The following is a 22,863-nucleotide window of genomic DNA, read 5'->3' on the forward strand; positions in this document are numbered from 1 at the left end:
ACCAAGTCTTGAGTGCCGATCTGCAGATGGCCATCCAGTACTCCCTCATTGACAACAACCTGCCGGTTATGCAAGAGCCAGAAAAGGTGGCAGGTGAAGTACAGGCAACCACAGCCTGATTCATCTCAGCAACATGAGGCCCCAGCCAGAGATGCAGAGCCTGTCCTCCAGTATTCGAGCAGCTGTCTTCATGTCTGCCAGTCTTTTTGGCTTCGGCCCATTAGCCAAGTGCTCGGTGAACGTCAGCAGAGGAGGATTCGCCAGCTCATGAAAGATGGAGACTATTGGGTGGACGCAGCCAAGGCCACAGCCAATGTAGCTACTGATTGGGACCTAAGCAAACTGAAACAAGCTATTGTAGCAAAAGTTTCAACGCTTGGAGTACAGGCAAAGCCAGTACAGTACAGTTTGGAGTCAGCTGGTGTTAGCATCAGCAATTATATTAAAGCTCCTATGCTCTGTAATGAAGGGAGAAGTGAGCTGATGCCAGCCAGCCCTCTACTCGGCCTGACCCCAGAGGCGCTGGTTGGCCTATGAATCTGCACATCCAGACCAAAAAGCCAACACCAGCCAAATCAAACCAGTCAAGGGCTGGCCAGAGGGAGAAGGACCAGTCGATCTTAGAAGAGGAAGAGTGGTTTATTTAGTCTATAAGAGCAAGCTGAAGTCCCACATATTGAGCCGCAATAGCAGCGCTCGTAGCATACTGTTCTTTGCTGTGCTACACTTAATTATATAACTCACTATTGTTATTGGTTAAGTACACTCTTTTTCTCAACTCAGAGTGGCTGGTTCTTTAAAGTGTGGAAAAGAAAAGGGTTGGAGTAGCTCCTTTGCAGATTTCTTCAATGAAAAATTATATTCACAATCAACATATTTCATGTTGATGAACACTTGCTGTGAGTTCAATCTTACCTAGTAGAAGATGTCAGCGGATTATATGAGAACCGTCCCAGCGCAACCATTGATTCTCTTTAGTTTGTACTTTTTATTTTAGTTGACAGTAATAGTATATATACTTATACATATATACTCATATTCCATAGTACATAGTTGATAGTAGTAGTATATATACTTATACATATATACTCATATTCCATAGTACATGGTTGATAGTAATAGTATATATACTTATACATATATACTCATATTCCATAGTACATGGTTGATAGTAATAGTATATATACTTATACATATATACTCATATTCCATAGTACATAGTTGATAGTAATAGTATATATACTTATACATATATACTCATATTCCATAGTACATAGTTGACAGTAATAGTATGTATACTTATACATATTGTAAAGGTCTGGCCCCGGTAGCTGAGCCAGCTTTACTTTTCCTAGCAAGGCAGTGCAGTCTGAACACTGGGCCTTCCCCTCGTCGGCCTGCCTGACACACCTCGTGGTCGGGTCAGGCTGCGGCTGGGTATCCGCAGTTCAGGCTCACTTGGAAGGCTAACACGGCCTGGTCTCTGAGACCCTATCTTGGCTAGTTTAGGTCCCGACTACTTACTGGAGGGCCTGATCTCCAATGCTATCGCATTTCTGATCAGGTCCGATCGTAACGTAGCCCACCCCTAGCCTTCCTTAGGTGTCTCCCCCAAGCAGTTCGTGTTTCGAAGCCAGAGCAGTTCTGGCGGAAGGATCCCCCTTATGCCAACCAGGCAGGCATCAAACGTAGGCAGTTTATAAGAATAAGTATAGTGTATTTAGCGTATATCAGCACATGTATAACTTCGTCTTGACAGTATAAAATCCGTTAGCAGAATCCCAAAGAGTTGGCTTATGCCTTCTCCTTTTATACTATTTGCTCCGCCCACAATTATATAACATTCATTGTTTCACATCAGGCCTGTGAGGCAGGCCCAGACAATAGGCATAATGGTATGCTAGCAGGCCTGTGAAGCAGGCCCAAAAATGTAGTATTATATAACAGTTTTACCAGGGTATTATATAACCGGTTAAGAAATATACATAAGTGACTAGGCATAATGTGGTCTCAAGCACAAACATATGGTTTAGTATAGTCCCGTCCTCCACAATATATACTCATGTTCCATAGTACATAGTTGATAGTAATAGTATATATACTTATACATATATAATCATATTCCATAGTACATAGTTGATAGTAGTAGTATATATACTTATACATATATACTCATATTCCATAGTACATAGTTGACAGTAATAGTATATATACTTATACACATAAACTCATATTCCATAGTTGATAGTAATAGTGTATATACTTATACATATATACTCATATTCCATAGTACATAGTTGATAGTAATAGTATATATACTTATACATATATACTCATATTCCAAGGTACATAGTTGACAGTAATAGTATATATACTTATACATATATACTCATGTTCCATAGTACATAGTTGATAGTAATAGTATATATACTTATACATATATACTCATATTCCATAGTACATGGTTGATAGTAATAGTATATATACTTATACATATATACTCATATTCCATAGTACATGGCTTCATTTTATTATTGATCACCTCACCAAGCACATTTCTGTTTCTCTGTCTTTTAGATTTTCTCTCATAGCACTGTGAACCAGTATATTTTCGTATTTGGTTTTCATTTTTTATTTTCAATGTATCATAAAGTTCTGAGTTGTCTCATAATAATTTTCAAATTATTTCTGTCATATATGTAATTTTAGACTGTAAGCACTAATGCATAGCATGTTTGCTCTTAAGAAAACTAATTAATCAATAGTAGGCCTACTTTTTGCAAAGCGCTGTAAAAGTTTCTATTTACAGTACATCTAAAAAATTAGGTTTTAAGTTCACCGTATCTACATCCTGCATGTAATAGCTAGACCAACACTTTCTATACTGCCAAGTTTCAGATTGATCACTGTTATTGCATATTGAAAATATGTACATGTATTTCATGTGAAATTATTGTAAAAAAATCTGTGAATGCAGAATTCCATGTAATACTAGACGTAAGGAGTATTTAGCTTCTTTAGATTCTTGTTAATTTTATAATTGTCAAAATTGCTGTATATACATTGTATAGAGTACGTAAAAGCATAAAGCTAAATGTTAACATCCTGTTTGTGTCTGCCTGCTTATTTTTGAGAGTGTAGCAACTGGTTTTATTCTAGTTTACTCAGAGAAACTATTTTTGACTTTTTACAGCGGAGGCTGACAAATCTTTTGGTAAAAAGGACAGCATCAAGAGTGATGATTATTTTGGGTAAGAGTATAAGTCACTGATGCTTTCACATATACATATAAATAAGGGTGCAAACAAACCACTCATATCATAGGTACATGTATATGTTTTATACACAGATGATCTTTCGTTAGATTCATCTTCCCTCTCCTCTTCTATTTACTCTTTTTGTTGCTCACTCCTCTATCATGCCTAAGATTCTTTAGTTTTCTTCACGCATGATTTCATCACTTATACTCATAGTTACGCCTCCTTTTATTAAATTTTCCTTCTTTCATATGTAATCATTATTTTTATTTGCATCTACTGAAAGTAATAAATTGTAAATTAATTCGGTACTCGAGTGTTTTAGAAGAACTTGAAGCGTAAAGTAGAGATAATTATTATGTTCTACAAACCTCATCAGTGCTTTAATTTATGTTCAGTTTCTCTTCATGTACATGCGACCTTCAGGTTTAACACTGTTCTCACTGATTTTATAAATAAATAAAGTGTGCTCACTAATTCACATTGTTTGAATACGTTACTTTAGTAGATCGGTGAAAGTTCTGCATTTTTAGCCAACTATCAGACCCATACATTCCTCCACCCTCACCAATAAAGACCTTCAAGTCTAGTGACTTCCTTTACGGTAAAAAGGCCTACCAGCATTACCTAGCCAACAAAAGAGAGCTCGATAATATTGAAAATGATATTGCAAAACCTCACATTGCTCTGTTGAGACGCCGACTTATCGCAAAACGAAACCAGATTGAGGAGGTCGCGGCGAAGGCCCAAGGTTGGTTTTACTTATTTCATTTTATTAGATGGTCATGGTACAGTACAGCCGTACTTTTAGTATTAGGGGCCTACTACTTTCTCTTAAACAACTGTTGTCTTTACTTTTTACAATGTGTCGTACGTAGTCTATAGATAGCTATAGTCAATACTAGCTGAATGTCCGGCGTTGCTCGGGTAATAAAAAAGTTTTTGTACAGAAAATTTACTTTTAATCAACATATTCAACATCTACAATTCTAACTTTTAAATTAAGGTGTTTGTTTAATGAGCTGTACTATTTATGCTCACTGTGTTTATGTCTGTGTAAGTCATACCGTACTGTCTGTATAGTGCCTACTACAGATCTATACTAATTGCAATAGTTTTGTTGGCCAAGTGACTTTAAGCATTTTTCTTCACTTATGGGCATGCACGTTCCTTTTGGTATAGTTTCATGGATTTTTCTTCTTATATAGCTTTACACATAACGTGATTTTTAACGTGAAGCATGAAAGATTGACGTGTAATCCAATTATGTGCCAAACTTATTCCATGGTACAGCAAGTTGGACAGTGTAGTGGATAAATAGATCTCCGTATATAACTGGAGCTTGCGAGTTCAAATCCAGTTTGCAGTAGATTTCTCGTTCCTAAAACATTGTCACTATAGTTGGACAGACGGAAGGACAGACGGACGGACAAATGAATAAGCAATGAGATTTATATACAGTATATAGACTGTAGACCTCATACAAAATTGACTTTATAGCAGCTTTCGCTGTTGACTAGTAGATTTGGCTAAATTCAAAGAATGGTTAAAATCTATGATTAGAAGAATTGTTAGTTGCCCCTCTTAGTAACCCTTTCAAGATGCATACTATAAGAATTACCCAGAATACAGTTCAAATAATTTTGTTGTCACTTGGCTTCATATCTAAATATTCTATAGCTAAGTTTTTGAGTGTTTTGTAGTAACAAGTAAGTTTCAGGTAAAACACAATTTGAAGCATAAACAAAAGAGTTTATGCTTCAACATAAACTTTAAGCATAAAGTTTTTAAGCATAAACTTTACAGCCACGCGACAGCCACGCGACAGCCACCCGACAGCCACTCGACAGTCACGTGACAATCACGCGACAGCCACCCGATAGCCACGCGACAGCCACGCGACAGTTGCGCGGCTGTCGACAGCCACACATAGAAATGTTGTTTCATCAGTCAACTGTGTTCTACAAACGTGTAATACTTTTTGATTGAGCATTATGAACCATTTGTGACCTTTACAACTTATGCAATACTATATTTAACAAATTCTCCCATAAAGCCATTGATTGGTGGATACAATTTGAATTTCCATCCTATACTTTTTAAGATCAGATACAAATGCAAGACAATATCTTGTTTTTTTCAGAATATTACAACACCACTTACCAGCCAAGGCGTTCTCTTAAAGAAAGATTTCAATTTGCAAAGGATTACTTGACATCAGCTAACCACCATGGTAAACAGGTTTTATGTTCAGCTTTTTATTTGATGCATCTAAATAGTATTTATTATTGTTCTTCCTTTGTAATAATCACTAATTGAGCAAACTTCTTTCATACCAGGCTGTCTTAGTCAATGAAAATGATACCAAATAAAAATTGAAATATACCTAGTTCTTAGAATGCTTATTGTCACATGTCAACTACTTATGTTGGTGGCATTTGGTTCCTTATGCCAGCACAATATTCATGTAACTCCAAATTTATGTCAGTAACTTACCTCCATTTAGGTAGAATATCACATATGTCGGGAGTCAACCACACATGTGAGTAATCGGTGACTATTCAGTAAAGCGTTGTGATTTAATAAACACTTTGCTGATGTGGGTAAATATACCATTCGTGTAGGTAGGATAACTCTCAACGATATTTAATATCGTTGATTTTCATTTCAAACCAAAATAATTTTACTTTTTAAAGAACTATCAAAAAGCAGTAATAAAATAAAATAAATTGTTTCTCTACAATATAATACAGTTGAAATAAACTGAACAAAGTCGTTTTAGTAAAATTTAGCTTTTAATTGAAAAGAGAGCTGATTTGCATTCTGAAAGAAGTTTCAAACCATGTGTGGAAACTTTCTGCAGCAATAAAATGACAACATTTGTATTAAGCGTTTTTGCTATAGTCCATTTAAATAAATTTTTTTCATTGCAATTACAAAAGTATCTGAGTAGACTACGAAAGCTGCCTTTAAATTTTTTTTTATCAAATTATTCAAACGATACTTTGAAAAGATAAATGAGCTCCTGAGCTAGCGTAACTTTTATGACACCAAATCTGTAGTTTTAACGTCAAGTTTGGTTTTGATAAATTTGCAATGAGTTAAGGGTTTAGAAAGTTTAATATGTACAGAGATTTATCTCATACTGTTAACATAATTAATTTATTTTGGGGATTGCTACGTGTGAAGTTGTTCTATGCATATAAATAAACTTGAATGGTGCAACTGTTCCAGTAATTACAACTCTCATTTAACTATTTGACTTTTTGGAAATTCTTGTCTGTCAAAACATCAATCAGAAATAAACTTTGTCACATGTTTTTCAAACTCTAGAGTGCTGCATTATAGAGTTTGTAAGTAAAGTTTATAGCTTATAGAGTTTGTAAGTTGAGCTCATAGTTTATATACTTTGTAAGTAGAGTTCATAGTTTATAGAGTTTGTAAGTAGAACTCATAGTTTATAGAGTTTGTTAGTAGAGTTCATAGTATATAGACTTTGTTAGTAGAGTTTATAGTTTATAGTTTATAGAGTTTGTAATTAGAGTTTATAGTTTACAGAGTTTGTAAGTTGAGCTCATAGTTTATAGACTTTGTAAGTAGAGTTCATAGTTTGTAGAGTTTGTAAGTAGAGTTCATAGTTTATAGAGTTTGTAAGTACAGTTCCTAGTTCATAGACTTTGTGGATTGTCTTATGGTGTGTTAGGTACATATAATTTTTTAAAGTTTTATAGAAAATCGAGATACTCTACAAAGCAATAAACAGAACTTGTTTGGCATTAACTCAGACATAATCTCTATGCTGGTACCAGATGAATCATCGCACTCCTTGACAATATTGTACAGGTGTTACCAAACTTCAGAAAGGATTCAGTGAAACTGATGTGAGAGCTAGACTAGAGACTATAAAGGACCACAGTCCTTGGCTTATATACATCATCATGCTGATTCAGGGCATTTCTATTGCTATTCTTAGTTCAATGGCTGGAGTCATCCCTCCTCGGCTTTCCCCCCAAAAAATTGTTGTAGGTAAGCATTTCTTTTGTATTATGATTATTATTATTAGGATATACACAGTTTATTTGTTAATAGACTTATTTTACCAGCTCACCCCGTCTTTCTTGCACCCATTTTCGTTAATACAGAAATATTCTTGCTTATTAAAGGAAAAAAATAATACTCTATCAGTTATGCAGCAACTAATAAAAGCTCAGCTACCGAGTTATGTATAATCTTTATATATTTTTCTTCTAATTTTGTGATGAGTGAAAGTTGCAAAGTTAAGCTATATAATTTGGTTCTTTTCTTTTACCTTGATATATTTTTTAATTTATAGGTTTGTGAAGCTGAAAACAAAAACTAAAATGTGACCAAATAAAGTTTGAGTTATTGAAAATAAAACTATGAGATAATTGAAGCAACAGCATGGTTGTTAGTAATGGCCATTATATGTTATCATTTCATAATAATCTCAGATTGTTTGAACAAGTTTGTAATCAGATAAGTTGCATGAAAACAGCTGAGAAGTTGAGACTGACCTAGTTTGAAACTTACAGGTCAAATTCAGATCATTTGAATTCTAAGCTTGAACACCGGTAAAAAACATAATTTACGACTATTGAAGTCATACAGTTTTGGCCACGTATTTGATTACTGATGTGATAAGTACGTTATCTATAGTTTTAGTCAAAGAAGGAATAGAAATATTATTAACTACCTTTCGGTTTAACCTCATACATTTATACAGACCTATAATAAGTTGCTGACTTTTAGGAGAGGTTATGACTTGGGGCGGAGTGCAAACAGTGGAACATTTCATACAACCAAACATGTGGGCGGGGCCTAGTCAAGAAAATCTCATCCAATCGGGAGCTTTGTACGCTCCGTGTCTCAGGAAAGACAGGTTTTGGCTGCTCAAGTAAGTCTGTCTTTAGTGTTAACAAGGATGACTCCAGGATCTAACTAAAGCCAAAGTATTTCCTTAATTAACACATGTTTAGTATATAAGACAAAAAATAGGTTTGTATCTTATTAGAGGAGCCTGACACTTACACCAGCTGCTTTGGCCTGATTGGCTTGTTCGTTGTCTATTGATATTTAATATGTTCTAATATAAAATCTAAATGGCAAGAAAAAGAGTAGTTCGATTTATAATAAATTATTAATGGTGAAATAATATAATACAGTCAGGATTATATGTTCTTTGAAAAATAAAACGTTGCCAGTACATAAGAAAAACATACAATTTGTATTAAAAGTAATTTTTGTAAACTGATACTCATGGATGCATGGATGCACTGGTATACATGGATTTTGGTGAGGTTTTTCCAGTTAGATTTACCTGGCAAAGCATCATTGCTAGCCAATTATAGTGGTTCCAACTATGTAACTCAAAATGATTATTTGTATAGCAAAGTCCTGCAGGAGAATACAGCTATATTCTTGGCCAATCGGCTTGTGACCTACTTTAAAAGGGACATATTTCTACGAAGGTATTATCGAACAACTACAATTCCTTGTAGAACTGAGCTGGCAGTTCACTCTCATTGCATGTATTTATTGCAGAAACTCTGTGCACCAAGTAGAGACCTCTGAATTGGGTTGCTGTGAAGCCCTCGGTCGTGGAGCAGGTCTGTTGCTATTAATAATAATAATAATAATAATAATAATAAGTGAACCATTTCTACACCGAGTTATGAATCGGGTATACATATAATGTATAAGTTTAGATGCAAATATACTCACTGCTCTGTAGGAACAAGCACTCAGCAAGAATGTGATGAGATTAGAGCAATATTTGGCCTGGAGAGTGTCAAATGGGTAAATGTAACTTGTAAGATTAGATCAAAGAACAACAAAAACGAGGTAAGTTATTAACATTTGTATTTACTGTGAGAGTTGTCTGTATTAACTGTAAGAGTTATATAAAGAGACTGTGAGAGTTGTCTGTATTAACTGTAAGAGTTATATAAGGAGACTGTGAGAGTTGTCTGTATTAACTGTAAGAGTTATATAAAGAGACTGTGAGAGTTGTCTGTATTAACTGTAAGAGTTATATAAGGAGACTGTGAGAGTTCTCTGTATTAACTGTAAGAGTTATATAAAGACAACTGCCTCCTAACATATAGCTCTCTATTACATCAGCATCTATCTAACCCAATATGAGTTTACTGATTTAGAACTACAAAAGATGGTGAGCATTTTGCTGGCATCACACAATAGCAGTTATTATAGGCGCATTCTAGGTCATAACATGATGCCATGACAAAGAAGTGACTATTTACAGTATTATTAAAATGATATTCTTTAAAAGCTCGTGTTGAGCAAAATTCTTCTTTTATATTTATTACTTATCTAACGCAAATATAAATATGAAGTTATGTGATTGCAGTTACTAACAATACTAATACTTCTAAATGCCTGTTTTCCTAAAGTAGTAAAACTATATACTGCGTATATACCGGGGCGTATATGCAGGCAACCATTGAACTATTCCAGGTGACAGCAATTCTAACTATGAGGGACTTTGTGCGTATTTTCATATAGAGCTAAATGTTATATGAGTAGGTTGTGTAGGCTACTTTCACGGTGTGCTCAAAACTTGTTGAGATATTTCCTGACTCGCTGATTGCTGGATGGGCTGTGAGTCTAAGGCTTAGATAATTTAAAGTGATTCGGCAGACTAAGATGAAACTAGTAACTCTAATGTTACTCTCTCTGGTTTTTTTCTTTGATGACCATAAGAGAGTCCTGCTTAAATTAAATATAATTATAGCAGTGAAGATATATATATGCATGTAAAACTGCTGAAGATGTTTCTGCACTTGTTAATAAGATGAACCACTATTATCCCACGACCAAACACGAGCGAAACGATTGTTTGGGAGCTTTATGATAAATGCATATGCGAACACAACTCCCGAAAAATTATCCGTCAACCGCCGTAACCAAACCCTTGTACCGAAATCACATCAAAAAATTTAACCATTTTTGTGTAGAGTGGTTTAAGTATAATAATGATACAAAACACATATAAACACAGTTAAATATGTTACCAAGTCTTTAAAAAGTTGGGACAATATCCTAAAACTTACCCATCTGATCAGATAATACATAACTAGACAGCTTAATTTGGCCTAAAATCGCCATTGAAACCTGACAAGCCTTTTTTAATCAAAATTAAGACTGGCAAACAAAACGCCAATAAAGCAGTGCGACAGATAGTAGCACTATTAAGCCATGCGCATTCCACGAGAAAAATGTGCTCATTTCACCAGTCTATGGCATTGTCCAATTGCCGAAGGTTTCTGTAATAAGCGTAGAAGTACTGAAAAGTAATCGTTTCTTTTTTTTCCGATTCTACCGGACTCCGGTATTTTGGACACTTACAATGAGTACTTTAGTATTCCAACTGATGTCAAAAGCAGTGAAAGTAAAGGAAATGACGATGATATTTTTCTAACAATTCTTATAAGATTATTACAATATTTAATTGTAAGAATAGTTATTCGATTTTATAAGATTGTTATAAGAATTAGTTATAAGAATAATCATTTGAATTTACATATATAGTATATATAAGCATATATAAGTATATAGTGACCAATGGTGTGCAATATGTTAAAATCTAAATACTAGCTAAAATCTGTTTAGATTTTTAAATTCAGCATAACGTTTTAGATATAAATACAGAAATCTAGATAAATATCACAACTTCTTGATATTGATTGCTATGACCAATGATATACAGCCCTCAGCCTGTGTATATTACACAGCAGCTTGCCATTTTGCTTCTAATATTGCATTTCTCCTATTGCAGGGGGAGAGATATAAACATATAATCTTTTCCTTTCATTATTGCTGTTTGTTGTACATAATAACACCCAGTACATTACAGCTACCATTGCAGCTACCATTGCAGTTCTCCTATTGCACTGCAGTGCCATTTGACTGCTAATATTGCATTTCTCAACCAGCAGTACCCTTTCTTTTTTCCATTATCATTTTGGTCATGGGCTGTATGACAAGGGAATTTCTAGTGAATAGAAATTGAATAGTTTAAAAATAACTTAATTACATCTTCAATGCAAAATTTGAGGTCATCGGTTATATTTACGAATTCTAGTTTGTAGTGTTTTTATGAAATATTGGATATAAAATATAAAAATATTTGAAATATAAAAATTTCAGAATGGGTATAACTTTAAAGTTACACAGCAACAAAATTTAATATTAGTCGAAGGTGGGAGAGATGCTAATGCATAGGTCAATCTTATACTTTTTCCAAAGCAGCAATAGACTTAACAATAGACTTAACAATAGACTTAACAATATGCTTAACAATAGACTTGACAATATACTTAACAATAGACTTAACAATAGACTTAACAATAGACTTAACAATAGACTCAACAATAGACTTAACAATAGACTTACCATTAGACATAACAATAGACTTAACAATAAACTTAACAAATAGACTTAATGATAGACCTAACAATAGACTTAACAATAGACTTAACAATAGAATTAACAATAGACTTAACAATAGACTTAACAATAGACTTAACAATAGACTTGACAATACACTTAACAATACACTTAACAATAGACTTAACAATAGACTTAACAATAGACTTAACAATAGACTTAACAATAGACTTGACAATACACTTAACAATAGACTTAACAATAGACTTAACAATAGACTTAACAATAGACTTAACAATAGACTTAACAATAAACTTAACAATAAACTTGACCATAGACTTAACAATAGACTTAAAGGTTGACTTGCAACAAAATTCACATTACAGTTATTTGGTATCAAAAGATTCACCATGTCTTACTCTGTTGTGTTGTAGGTGCCAAATATGTGGAAATGTGATTACAAGCTCTTAAAAGCTCAAAAGCAAAAAGCCGCTGTAGATTGGAATCTCTTTATTTCTCTGGCATAGTCATGAAATTTATTTATTGTCTTGTCACGGATGTTCTCATGTGAATTGAAAGGCTAATGAAAAGCTCAATATAAAGTTTATCGTTGCACTAGTTTATGACAAACACTTCAGGTTTTACCGAAGACTCCGTATCAAATATAGATGCTCGCTACTTTACAGTTTTGTTTCGGTTTGGTCTAATCGGCAAGTCGCAATCTGATCATGTGACCCAATACTTCGCAAATAGTTTCTGCAGCATTTTTCTATTATCACAAGTGACCAACAGGCTCGTCATGATTATCAGACAATGATATGTACTCCTTCGAAGTAAGTTTAAAAAATTAAATGAATTTTTATGGTAAGTTATAAGATATCACTGCTAAAAGTGACAGCATTACAATGACGATAAAACAGACGCGTAAGAACAATAGACATGGTTTTATTGAACGCGTGAAGTATATAATTTGTGACAATATTTCGACGAAAAAGGTTGCATGAAAGTGTAAACAGAAACCATCTACCACAACTACGTCACATTTGAGCCGTTTTGGAAAGAGAATCCAAGCTACGACGGTCTCATGTGGCTGCGATTAACTGTTCGTTTTTTAGCTTTTAAGAGCTTGTAATCACATTCCCACATATTTTGCACCTACAATACAACAGAGTAAGACATGGTGAATCTTTTGATACCAAATAACTGTAATGTGAATTTTGTTGCAAGTCAACCTTTAACAATAGACCTAACAATAGACTTAACAATAGACTTGACAATTGTTTATTCAAACTTCAAGTCATTTGCTTGCCTGATATTTATAGCCTTTTTCAATATGCTCATATTTTCAAGGTTTTAATTATATACTGTAGATACACGTTGCACATGAATTCAAGCCCTGCTGTTTGCCTAGTAAAGGTGACTGTCTCCTTATCAGCCATAAGCACTGTGTGATTCTTGGTGGAATTTGGCACATCTCAGCCTATGAACACTGCAGCGAGGCTAGCTGCAACAACAATCTCTGTCAAGTCTATGAAGGGGATGATCAGGTAAGTTTTAGTGATGCTGGCAGATTATCGATTTTGCCAGCGTGGTGGCAAGTTATGGTGAGCAATCACAATGCTTGAAAAGCTTGTTTCATGGAGGTACTATGTTAGACATTACATGTAGAACCAGGTTTATATCCTTTATTGCAGACAGAAAGTTCCTCGGCATTCCAGCTGTGGAGGTTGCCCCTTTCGGTCATACTCCATGAAGGAATAGTAGCTGCCGTACTCTTCGCTTTGATTATTCAAGGTCTTGTTGCCAGTGACATCGAAAGGCTGGCTGGTTGGCTTCGAATGTTGCTAATTTACATAGTAAGTATTAGCATGTACTTACATAGTAAGTATTGGTTGAATATCTGCTGTTACCTCACTAGCTGAGAGTCAGGTGAGAGAAATATGTAATTGTGCAAACGGAGTCACCGGTTGATCATCTATTGTAACATGACATTAGCAAATGTATTTTAAAGTATTGTATTTTTATCTAGCAAAATGGGGCAAATGCAGTGAAACAGAAAAATTCAAGAACTTATTAGCATTAACAAAATTAATAACCAGAACTAACAAAATTTTTCTCCAAATAAAATTGTCTCTACTTATAATGAGCATTTTAGTCAAAAACTTTCTTGGCGATTAACAAAGTCTTTAAAGGAGTCCAGTTAGTAGAATTAAATCTCTTTGTTTAAACGGTTTCGTATTATGAACTTGTCTGTCAGCACATACACTCATATGCGTGTCTGTCTGTTTGAGGGAACTTCTTCTCTAACAAGCGGCGAACCAACAAAGCATATTAAAATAGGACGGCGTACTCCAGGTTGTGGAGACACCAAATCTTCCCTTATTTCTATATAATATTCTTAACAAAACCATTTAAAGAGACACAGTTTCAAGTAATGTTATATATTTATATAATAATGCCTATTTATATGACTTTGTAACTTCATATTCCGATTGATGATAGTTGTAGGTTTAGAGCTTTAAATCACTTGGAGAATGTTCAGTCAGACATCTGCGTATGCTTTGATAGAGCACCACATAGCTATTCAAAATCCTTTTTATTTCTTTGAATTAGAAGCAGTAAGCAGTAATTATTGTCTCTAGCTTACGGATAGTTCTATTAAAGGCTAGTTTAGGTAAGTATGAAAACACTATCATGGTTTCTGTGAAATGAAAACACTTACATTTTGTAAGTGCTTACTGGCCTCTTTCGTTATGTTTCTATACGCGTTTCTGATTACAAGAAAGCCAAGTGCTTTAAATATTGTAGATTTGTGGCATGGGTGGCCTCCTCTTTGGATCAACTATGGTGCCATACCGACCAAACGTTGGAAGTACTGGAGCCGTTTGTGGTTTTCTGGCGATCCTCTCAGTAGAGTTGGCTCAAACATGGCCTCTAGTAGAACACAAGATGAAGGCCGTTGGTAAACTGGTAGCGCTTACAGCTATTATGCTTGTTGCAGGACTTTTTCCTGGGGTAAGTTCAAACCTGGATTCTGGAGTTACATTATATACCATGGATTTTATCATTAGTTTACATTAAAAAAAAAACTTTATTTAAATGACGTTATTTAAATTTATTTGATGACATTAATGATTTTGTGATTAAAATTTGCCAATTTCAATGCTCTAAAAGTTTCTATAAAAACTATTCTTTTTCACCCAATAGTATAGGAAAAGTTTACAAATATTTGAAGCTGCAAGCAAATATATAAATCTACAAACCAAGTTTTTTCTTGCTGGGTAAGGCTAAGCGCGTTGAATTTGTTTGTGAATGTAAGATGTTTTTTACAAGACCTTGAAAACAAAACAATCCTCTCTAATCATGCTTGAAAAAAATCATGTTTGAAAAAAGCTAATGCGATTTCTGCATTTATGAATACAAAATATATAATAAGCGCATGTGTTTAAAAACCCGGTCTCTCAAATATTTTCACATATTGAAATAAAAAATGAAAAAGTAAAATACTGGCTCCACTAAAAGATGTGTGACGAGGCTTCCTGCTAGATTAACACCAGAAAAGTGTATGACCAAAGTATGTATATACGGATATACATACTTTGAATGTATACATAAATTTAGGAGTATGAAATTTGGTGCTATTTGCGGTAATTATTACATAATTATTATATGAGTATGTAACTCGAGTATGTATCTGATGTTTATTTAGTAGCAAAGTTTTTGGCAGCAGTACGTATATAATTGCACATTTCTAACACAGAATCAGAATGGAGAGTGAGCTAAAAGTTGTTTTCATTAATATTAATAATACTTAGTATTAATAATATTAATACTGTTTATTATTACTACTATTATTTATTATTACTATATTAATACTAGTAAAATTAAACTAGAAAAATCAGCAAGGTTTCATTTTTTATGTAGCAGTCAATAGAATCTTACTAGAACTCTTAAGACTACTCAGATTTAAATTACCAGGAGTTGTCAACTCGTGATAAACTTTGTGCATGCATGTGAAGGAAAGCTATAATACTATGTACTGGGTCATGGCTTAAAATAAATAAATTTTGTGTTATTTCGAGAAAATTTGTGTTTTAGGCGCTAATAGTTTTTTGGTAACCAGGTCAAACTTTTTTATATATATTTTTGTGGATTGAACTATCTCTGGTAAATCTTTATAGGCAAGAAACAATGAAGCATCCACAATACATTAGTCATTTACTCATGGTTATACTTTCAATGTGGTCTTTGAGGTTTTGATCGAATCTGATGAGATAACTTACTTTCAAGATGAAAAGGAGATATTTTGCAGATATTTGTATGGTACTAATACTAGTTATGTTTATATTATAAAGTGATATTAGTTTTGTTTTACATGTATAATTATTATAAAGTAATATTAAGTTTGCATCATAATTCTTTTTCCCTATATTGCCTTGTTTTTGAGTATAATTAAAATTATATTAAATATCACATATGAAACATTTTGAAGTTTTTTGTTTTCAGGTAAACCAGTTTACCAATCTTGCTGGCGGTGTATTTGGAGTTCTCTGCTCATTGTCCTTCATGCCATACATAGTATTCAGCAGAAGGCAGAGTAACATCATGTTCGGCTTACGGATTGTTGCTACAATTTTACTAGTTATTCTTATTGTTGTCCTGCTTTGTCTCTTCTATGTAGGACAGCCTAACTATGAAGGTGGCCTTAGGTTCATCAACTGTTTGGCTTTTGTTAGCTTCTCGTGTGACTTATCGTTACCATAGCTTTGTCAACTACTCACAACTTTGTGTACATTCAACTTACATGTAAAATAGAAAATACATTTTACAGTTTGAACTAATAGAGCTACTCTATTATCAGAAACCTGCAAGATCGATTTAATGGTTGAGTTGTCTGATTTTAAAATGGTGCTTCTTTGAAGTAATGAAGGTAAATTCAGCAATAAAATATTTTACCTTCAAACCAAAATGCTTAAAAATCTTGTTTATCTGTGCCAACTCTTGTCCTGTTTACTTGTTTATCTGTGCCAACTCTTGTCCAGTTTACTTGTTTATCTGTGCCAGCTCTTGTCCTGTTTACTTGTTTATCTGTGCCAGCTCTTGTCCTGTTTACTTGTTTATCTGTGCCAGCTCTTGTCCTGTTTACTTGTTTATCTGTGCCAACTCTTGTCCTGTTTACTTGTTTATCTGTGCCAGCTCTTGTCCTGTTTACTTGTTTATCTGTGCCAACTCTTGTCCTGTTTACTTGTTTATCTGTGCCAACTCTTGTCCTGTTAACTTGTTTATCTGTGCCAACTCTTGTCCTGTTTACTTGCTTATCTATGCCATCTCTTGTCCTGTTTACTTGTTTATCTATGCCAACTCTTGTCCTGTTTACTTGTTTATCTGTGCCACCTCTTTTCCTGTTAACTTGTTTATCTGTGCCAACTCTTGTCCTGTTTACTTGTTTATCTGTGCCAACTCTTGTCCTGTTTACTTGTTTATCTGTGCCACCTCTTGTGCTGTTTACTTGTTTATCTGTGCCAACTTTTGTCCTGTTCACTTGTTTATCTGTGCCAGCTCTTGTCCTGTTTACTTGTTTATCTGTGCCACCTCTTGTCCTGTTTACTTGTTTATCTGTGCCAACTCTTGTCCTGTTTACTTGTTTATCTGTGCCAGCTCTTGTCCTGTTTACTTGTTTATCTGTGCCACCTCTTGTCCTGTTTACTTGTTTATCTGTGCCACCTCTTTTCCTGTTTACTTGTTTATCTGTGCCACCTCTTTTCCTGTTAACTTGTTTATCTGTGCCAACTCTTGTCCTGTTTACTTGTTTATCTGTGCCAACTCTTGTCCTGTTTACTTGTTTATCTGTGCCAACTCTTGTCCTGTTTACTTGTTTATCTGTGCCAGATCTTCTCCTGTTTGCTTGTTTATCTGTGCCAACTCTTGTCCTGTTAACTTGTTTATCTGTGCCAGCTCTTGTCCTGTTTACTTGTTTATCTGTGCCAACTCTTGTCCTGTTTACTTGTTTATCTGTGCCAACTCTTGTCCTGTTTACTTGCTTATCTATGCCAGCTCTTGTCCTGTTTACTTGTTTATCTGTGCCAACTCTTGCCCTGTTTACTTGTTAATCTGTGCCAACTCTTGTCCTGTTTACTTGTTTATCTGTGCAATCTCTTTTCCTGTTAACTTGTTTATCTGTGCCAGCTCTTGTCCTGTTTACTTGTTTATCTGTGCCAGCTCTTGCCCTGTTTACTTTTTTATCTGTGCCAACTCTTGTCCTGTTTACTTGTTTATCCGTGCCAGCTATTGTCCTGTTTACTTGTTTATCTTTGCCAGCTCTTGTCCTGTTTGCTTGTTTACCTGTGCCAGCTTTTGTCCTGTTTACTTGTTTATCTGTGCCAGCTCTTGTTGTGTTTACTTGTTTATCTGTGCCAGCTCTTGTCCTGTTTACTTGTTTATCTGTGCCAGCTCTTGTCCTGTTAACTTGTTTATCTGTGCCAACTCTTGTCCTGTTAACTTGTTTATCTGTGCCAACTCTTGTCCTGTTAACTTGTTTATCTGTGCCAGCTCTTGTCCTGTTTACTTGTTTATCTGTGCCAACTCTTGTCCTGTTTACTTGTTTATCTCTGCCAGCTCTTGTTGTGTTTACTTGTTTATCTGTGCCAGCTCTTGTCCTGTTTACTTGTTTATCTGTGCCAGCTCTTGTCCTGTTAACTTGTTTATCTGTGCCAACTCTTGTCCTGTTAACTTGTTTATCTGTGCCAACTCTTGTCCTGTTAACTTGTTTATCTGTGCCAGCTCTTGTCCTGTTTACTTGTTTATCTGTGCCAACTCTTGTCCTGTTTACTTGTTTATCTCTGCCAGCTCTTGTTGTGTTTACTTGTTTATCTGTGCCAGCTCTTGTCGTGTTTACCTTTTTATCTGTGCTAGCTCTTGTCGTGTTTACCTTTTTATCTGTGCTAGCTCTTGTCCTGTTTACTTGTTTATCTGTGCCAGCTCTTGTCCTGTTTACTTGTTTATCTGTGCCAGCTCTTTTCCTGTTTACTTGTTTATCTGTGCCAACTCTTGTCCTGTTAACTTGTTTATCTGTGCCAGCTCTTGTCCTGTTTACTTGTTTATCAAAAGAATTGTTTAAGCTGGTATAGAATTAGAAGATAGAGAGTTCAAAAAGTCACTGGATGCCCCGGTTATATTTTCTTTCACAAAAGTATCAAGTAGATCTAAAAGTTAATGACAATGATTTGTTTGAAATTTTTTGCATTAGTAAATTACTAAGTGATAGTTTTAAGATGTTTATGAACTTTGCGTCACGATGGAATTCTGTGAACTAACAAACTGCTTAGATTCGACAATGGTTGAGGTCAACAAACATAACCTCGCAGATTGATTATAGTCTGATAGCTCTCTGAGATTGCCGCCTGGACCTTTCCTGTGCAGTTTGGATCAGTGTAGCGCAGGAACAATTGTGGTTTGAGCCTTTTCAAACACTACAAATGGTCCTCGTGTGACTCAATCTATTAACCTACTGATCATTGGTCAACACCCGAACTACCTAACATCAGTTATTTCTTCAATAAAGAACAACATCAACTACACATCTTGGTTACTGGTAGCAGGTTGCTGTCAATCAGTAAAATGGCTCGAGACTTGGCTGATTGTACTGGCTACCTAACTTTCTCTTTCTTCTGCAAGAGGGTCTAGTCGACACTATAGTAATACTTTCCAGACATAAACTTAGAGTGTGTAACCATGACAACAAGAAAATCAGTTAAAAGGGCCAAATAAATTTTCTGTAACTGCCATTGTAAAGGATACCTGCAGGGCTCCTTTACTAGCTTGGAGCTTAAGCTAGCTGAAACCACTCGAAATGTTTTCAATCAAAAAGTACATAGTTGCTTTTGTACAATATATATGAAGGTATAATAATTAACTACATGTATATATATGAAGGTATAATATTTAACTACATGTATATATATGAAGGTATAATAATTAACTACATGTATATATATAAAGGTATAATAATTAGCTACAAATATATATGGGAGATGATATGATTGGTTGCTATCGGTTTATCTTAAGACAAACAAGATTAATAAATATTTAATTACGTTGACCCTTTTATTCTGTTGAACAAATTATCCTTCAGATTAGATTAGATTCAGTTTCTGTAGGTATATCTTAGTGACTAGCAATGCTTTTGTTGTTTACTGGATAACCTTGGCTGCTATGACCTGACAACCTTGGCTGCTATGACCTGGTAACCTTGGCTGCTATGACCTGATAACCTGGTGGCATAATAAAAAGGTTTTTGGTGATGAGTGTCTTCGGTGATGAGAGTTTTCTAAGGCTGCGCTGGCTCATATCAGGATACCTCTCCTATGCAACTGACTAGATAGGAGTGTCTTATAGTTTCTATTGAAAGGTAGAAGTGTTTTTGTTTGCATTAATAATAAAAAAGGACCACGGATGTCATTATAATGCAACTCAGCTAGCTGCTGATTCACAGCCAGTAAACAACTTTTATCTACAGTCTACGTCTGAAGAAAAACTATACATAAATTATAAGATGTGAAGTATACAGTGTTCATTATTAATCTTTACTGTCTGTATTGTTGGCCTCACATTGTCTATTTTTAACTGAAATATGAAGCAAAATCATAACTAGCATGCAGTCGCTTTTGTCACAATGTGAGTCAAGAAAATCTATATTCTTTATTGAGATGACGGAGCCGTTATGTCAGCAAGTAGCTAAATTTACTCCTGCTAGCGTGGCATTGTTTGTAGATTCCTGTTGGTCGATACCTTGAGTCCGCTATGCATACCCTTTAATAAATTATGGATGATAATGTGACTATTGTTTGCAGATGCTCTACTTGAAGGAATTCATCTAACATGAATGATAAATGACAGTTTCTGTTTGCAATTGTGTCTCACCTGTCTTCTGTTGCCAAAACCATAAATAAAGCCAATAATACCAGCTAATGTGATTTTTAATTAGCGAAACGACTGGAACTCATGCCAACAACAATAGCCAGCTTTCTGGTGCTCGTATTATAGTCCCATATCACACTCTAACATACTTATTACAATAGATGAACAGAACATAGCAGAACTTTGGGTGGTCTCATATATACAAATGCATATATACACATAATTATGCATATATATACATGTATAATGTTATATATATTATATATACATGTATATAATATATATACATGTATTTAGGAAGATTATGGTATATATTAATATATGTATAAATTTACATGTATTTATATAAATATATATTCATATATATATATATATATATATATATATATATATATATATATATATATATATACCCTGATATTAAAAAAAATATATATATCCACCATAATCTTCCTGAATACAAGTATATATTATATATATCCATATATACCATATATCTTATATATTACTTTGTTGGCAATAATTTAAATTCAAACAGAAATGTTTGAAATTAAATTATTGCCAAGTTTTTCAAATTATACCATACAAGAATCATTAAACGAAAAAAGTATCTCACAATGTGTCTCATTACATATTATGTGCGTCTATATATAGGTATAAGTTTATATGTGTTGCTAGGCACTGCTTTCTTTTTTATATCAGATAAACAATGTTATCTGGTATGAGATTATTAAGGCAATTATACCATAAAACCAGTCTGAATTAAATGTCAGGTTTGCTTGATAAGAATTATTATTATTATTTGAGAAGTAAACACTTGAGTCTAGTTCATTCATAAATTGGCAAAAATTTACACAACAAAATGAAATATCAATATGGACACGCAGTATCAAACAGTGTGTAAACTTTGAATATTACGCCAGGTGTGACATTTTAAAGTTGTGAGTTGTCAGCTCTACTTCAGGAATCCACAGGAATTTCTTCAAACTCAGCTCTACAAATACAAATGGAAAATTCAAATGAAAAAAGAGACGGTTTGGCTGAAATTTCATGAAGATTCTGGAGGTTGAAGCAATGCTCAAAGTAACTGGATTAAAAAACAGTTCTTAGCAGAAAGCCACGTAATAAAAGAGGCTTCGTTACAAAACCTCTCGGCGATGCTGTTGAAATCTTGTCTTTTGAAAACAACCAACTATCATGAATGGTATATAGGTACAACTGCCCGCCACCATCACAGTTGCCCACAAATCTACAGAAAAGTACATATTTTAGTGTCTAGAACACTACCCAGTTCACTATATTCACACTTCTTGCATTATATGACTGGTTGATCAAAGACAACTAGTATATGTTGTGCTATTTGAAAAAGGAGTTTGTGAAATATTGTTGATGTCATTGCTTCATTGTGAAATTACATGTGTTTATGTGTGTGTAGATAGGATAGCTACTGGGTTGAATTTCATGTGTACTTATATGTATGTGTATAGCATGATTCATCGAAGTAACCTAGTGGAAATATACTTAGCCTCGGAACCCTTAGCCCCTTTGTAGTAGGGAGCAACACAATATTTCAATCAAAGAACTTGGAGTCTATTGATAGGTCAGTTTTGGATCCAACAATTTGTTGACGGCGCTGTTGCCCTATAGAAACACATGCTACACTTTTAATCATTGAATAGCTAGTGATGTTCCAACACTTCTAGTACTTGCTATGAAATTTTTAGAAATGTTATAACGCTTTTAGTGTTCACTATAACATTTCCAGGGATGTTATAATGCTTCAAGTGTCTGCAATGAAATTTCTATAAATGTTTCATCACTTCTAGTGTTTGCTATGAAATTTCCAGAGATGTTCCAATACCTCTTAATGCATAGATCGAAATAGTATCTAGTTGGCTCTAATGGCCAGCTATTTACCTGTTGAACTTGAAGGATACCTTTGTAGTGTTTTATGCAGGCCAGTTAATAGTTGTTTGAAAAAAGAGCCGTTGTCATAACAAAGCAATCGTGATTCTATCAAAAGCTTATTTTCTTTGAGTCTAGAAAATAACGCATCATTCTGATGCCTGTTTTCATATTCTCATGTGATATTCTCGTGATTACGTTTCCTATGTCGTACTTCCTCTAAAAGCACTTCAATTCTCGAGTGAAAAGCTTGTTTGGCTGGTGCTCTGCTCTCACTTAATAAAGCATTCAGATCATTCAGTTAATGCCATTATTGATTATTGAGTGTCACTAATTCTAGTCGTGATCATAGAAACGG

At 34.4% G+C, this 22,863-nt stretch overlaps 2 protein-coding genes across 2 annotated transcripts; one reads left to right on the forward strand and one right to left on the reverse strand.

Annotated features, from left to right (window-relative positions):
• Positions 1 to 533: 533 nt before the first annotated feature.
• On the forward strand, positions 534 to 16,448 carry LOC137387234 (inactive rhomboid protein 1-like). The gene is made up of 13 exons (XM_068073574.1): positions 534 to 637; positions 1,582 to 1,688; positions 3,194 to 3,251; positions 3,791 to 4,008; positions 7,101 to 7,283; positions 8,028 to 8,172; positions 8,820 to 8,884; positions 9,010 to 9,119; positions 13,055 to 13,231; positions 13,379 to 13,540; positions 14,493 to 14,699; positions 16,191 to 16,281; positions 16,366 to 16,448. The coding sequence occupies exons 1-13, from the start codon at positions 534 to 536 to the stop codon at positions 16,446 to 16,448; spliced, it is 1,710 nt and encodes a 569-aa protein (XP_067929675.1).
• A 208-nt stretch (positions 16,449 to 16,656) lies between these two features.
• Positions 16,657 to 20,626, reverse strand: LOC137387235 (uncharacterized). The gene is made up of 3 exons (XM_068073575.1): positions 20,604 to 20,626; positions 17,821 to 18,802; positions 16,657 to 17,724 (listed from the first exon to the last, which is right to left on the reverse strand). The coding sequence occupies exons 1-3, from the start codon at positions 20,624 to 20,626 to the stop codon at positions 16,657 to 16,659; spliced, it is 2,073 nt and encodes a 690-aa protein (XP_067929676.1).
• Between the last annotated feature and the right edge of the window lie 2,237 nt (positions 20,627 to 22,863).

This window comes from Watersipora subatra, chromosome 2 (genome assembly GCF_963576615.1).
Source record: "Watersipora subatra chromosome 2, tzWatSuba1.1, whole genome shotgun sequence".
In the NCBI taxonomy this organism is placed as follows: domain Eukaryota; kingdom Metazoa; phylum Bryozoa; class Gymnolaemata; order Cheilostomatida; family Watersiporidae; genus Watersipora; species Watersipora subatra.

What these genes read in the sequence shown, in the direction of transcription:
- LOC137387235 (XM_068073575.1), bottom strand. Translation starts at nt 20,626, where the DNA reads ATGGTTTTGGCAACAGAAGACAG. An exon ending in GTTTTGGCAACAGAAGACAG is followed by an intron (nt 18,803 to 20,603) that starts GTGAGACACAAT and finishes ATTCTATACCAG; the next exon opens with CTTAAACAATTCTTTTGATA. An exon ending in GAGATTGCACAGATAAACAA is followed by an intron (nt 17,725 to 17,820) that starts GTAAACAGGACA and finishes GGCATAGATAAG; the next exon opens with CAAGTAAACAGGACAAGAGT.
- LOC137387234 (XM_068073574.1), top strand. Translation starts at nt 534, where the DNA reads ATGAATCTGCACATCCAGACCAAAAAGCCAACACCAGCCAAATCAAAC. An exon ending in CCCCCAAAAAATTGTTGTAG is followed by an intron (nt 7,284 to 8,027) that starts GTAAGCATTTCT and finishes GCTGACTTTTAG; the next exon opens with GAGAGGTTATGACTTGGGGC. An exon ending in GACAGGTTTTGGCTGCTCAA is followed by an intron (nt 8,173 to 8,819) that starts GTAAGTCTGTCT and finishes TATTTATTGCAG; the next exon opens with AAACTCTGTGCACCAAGTAG.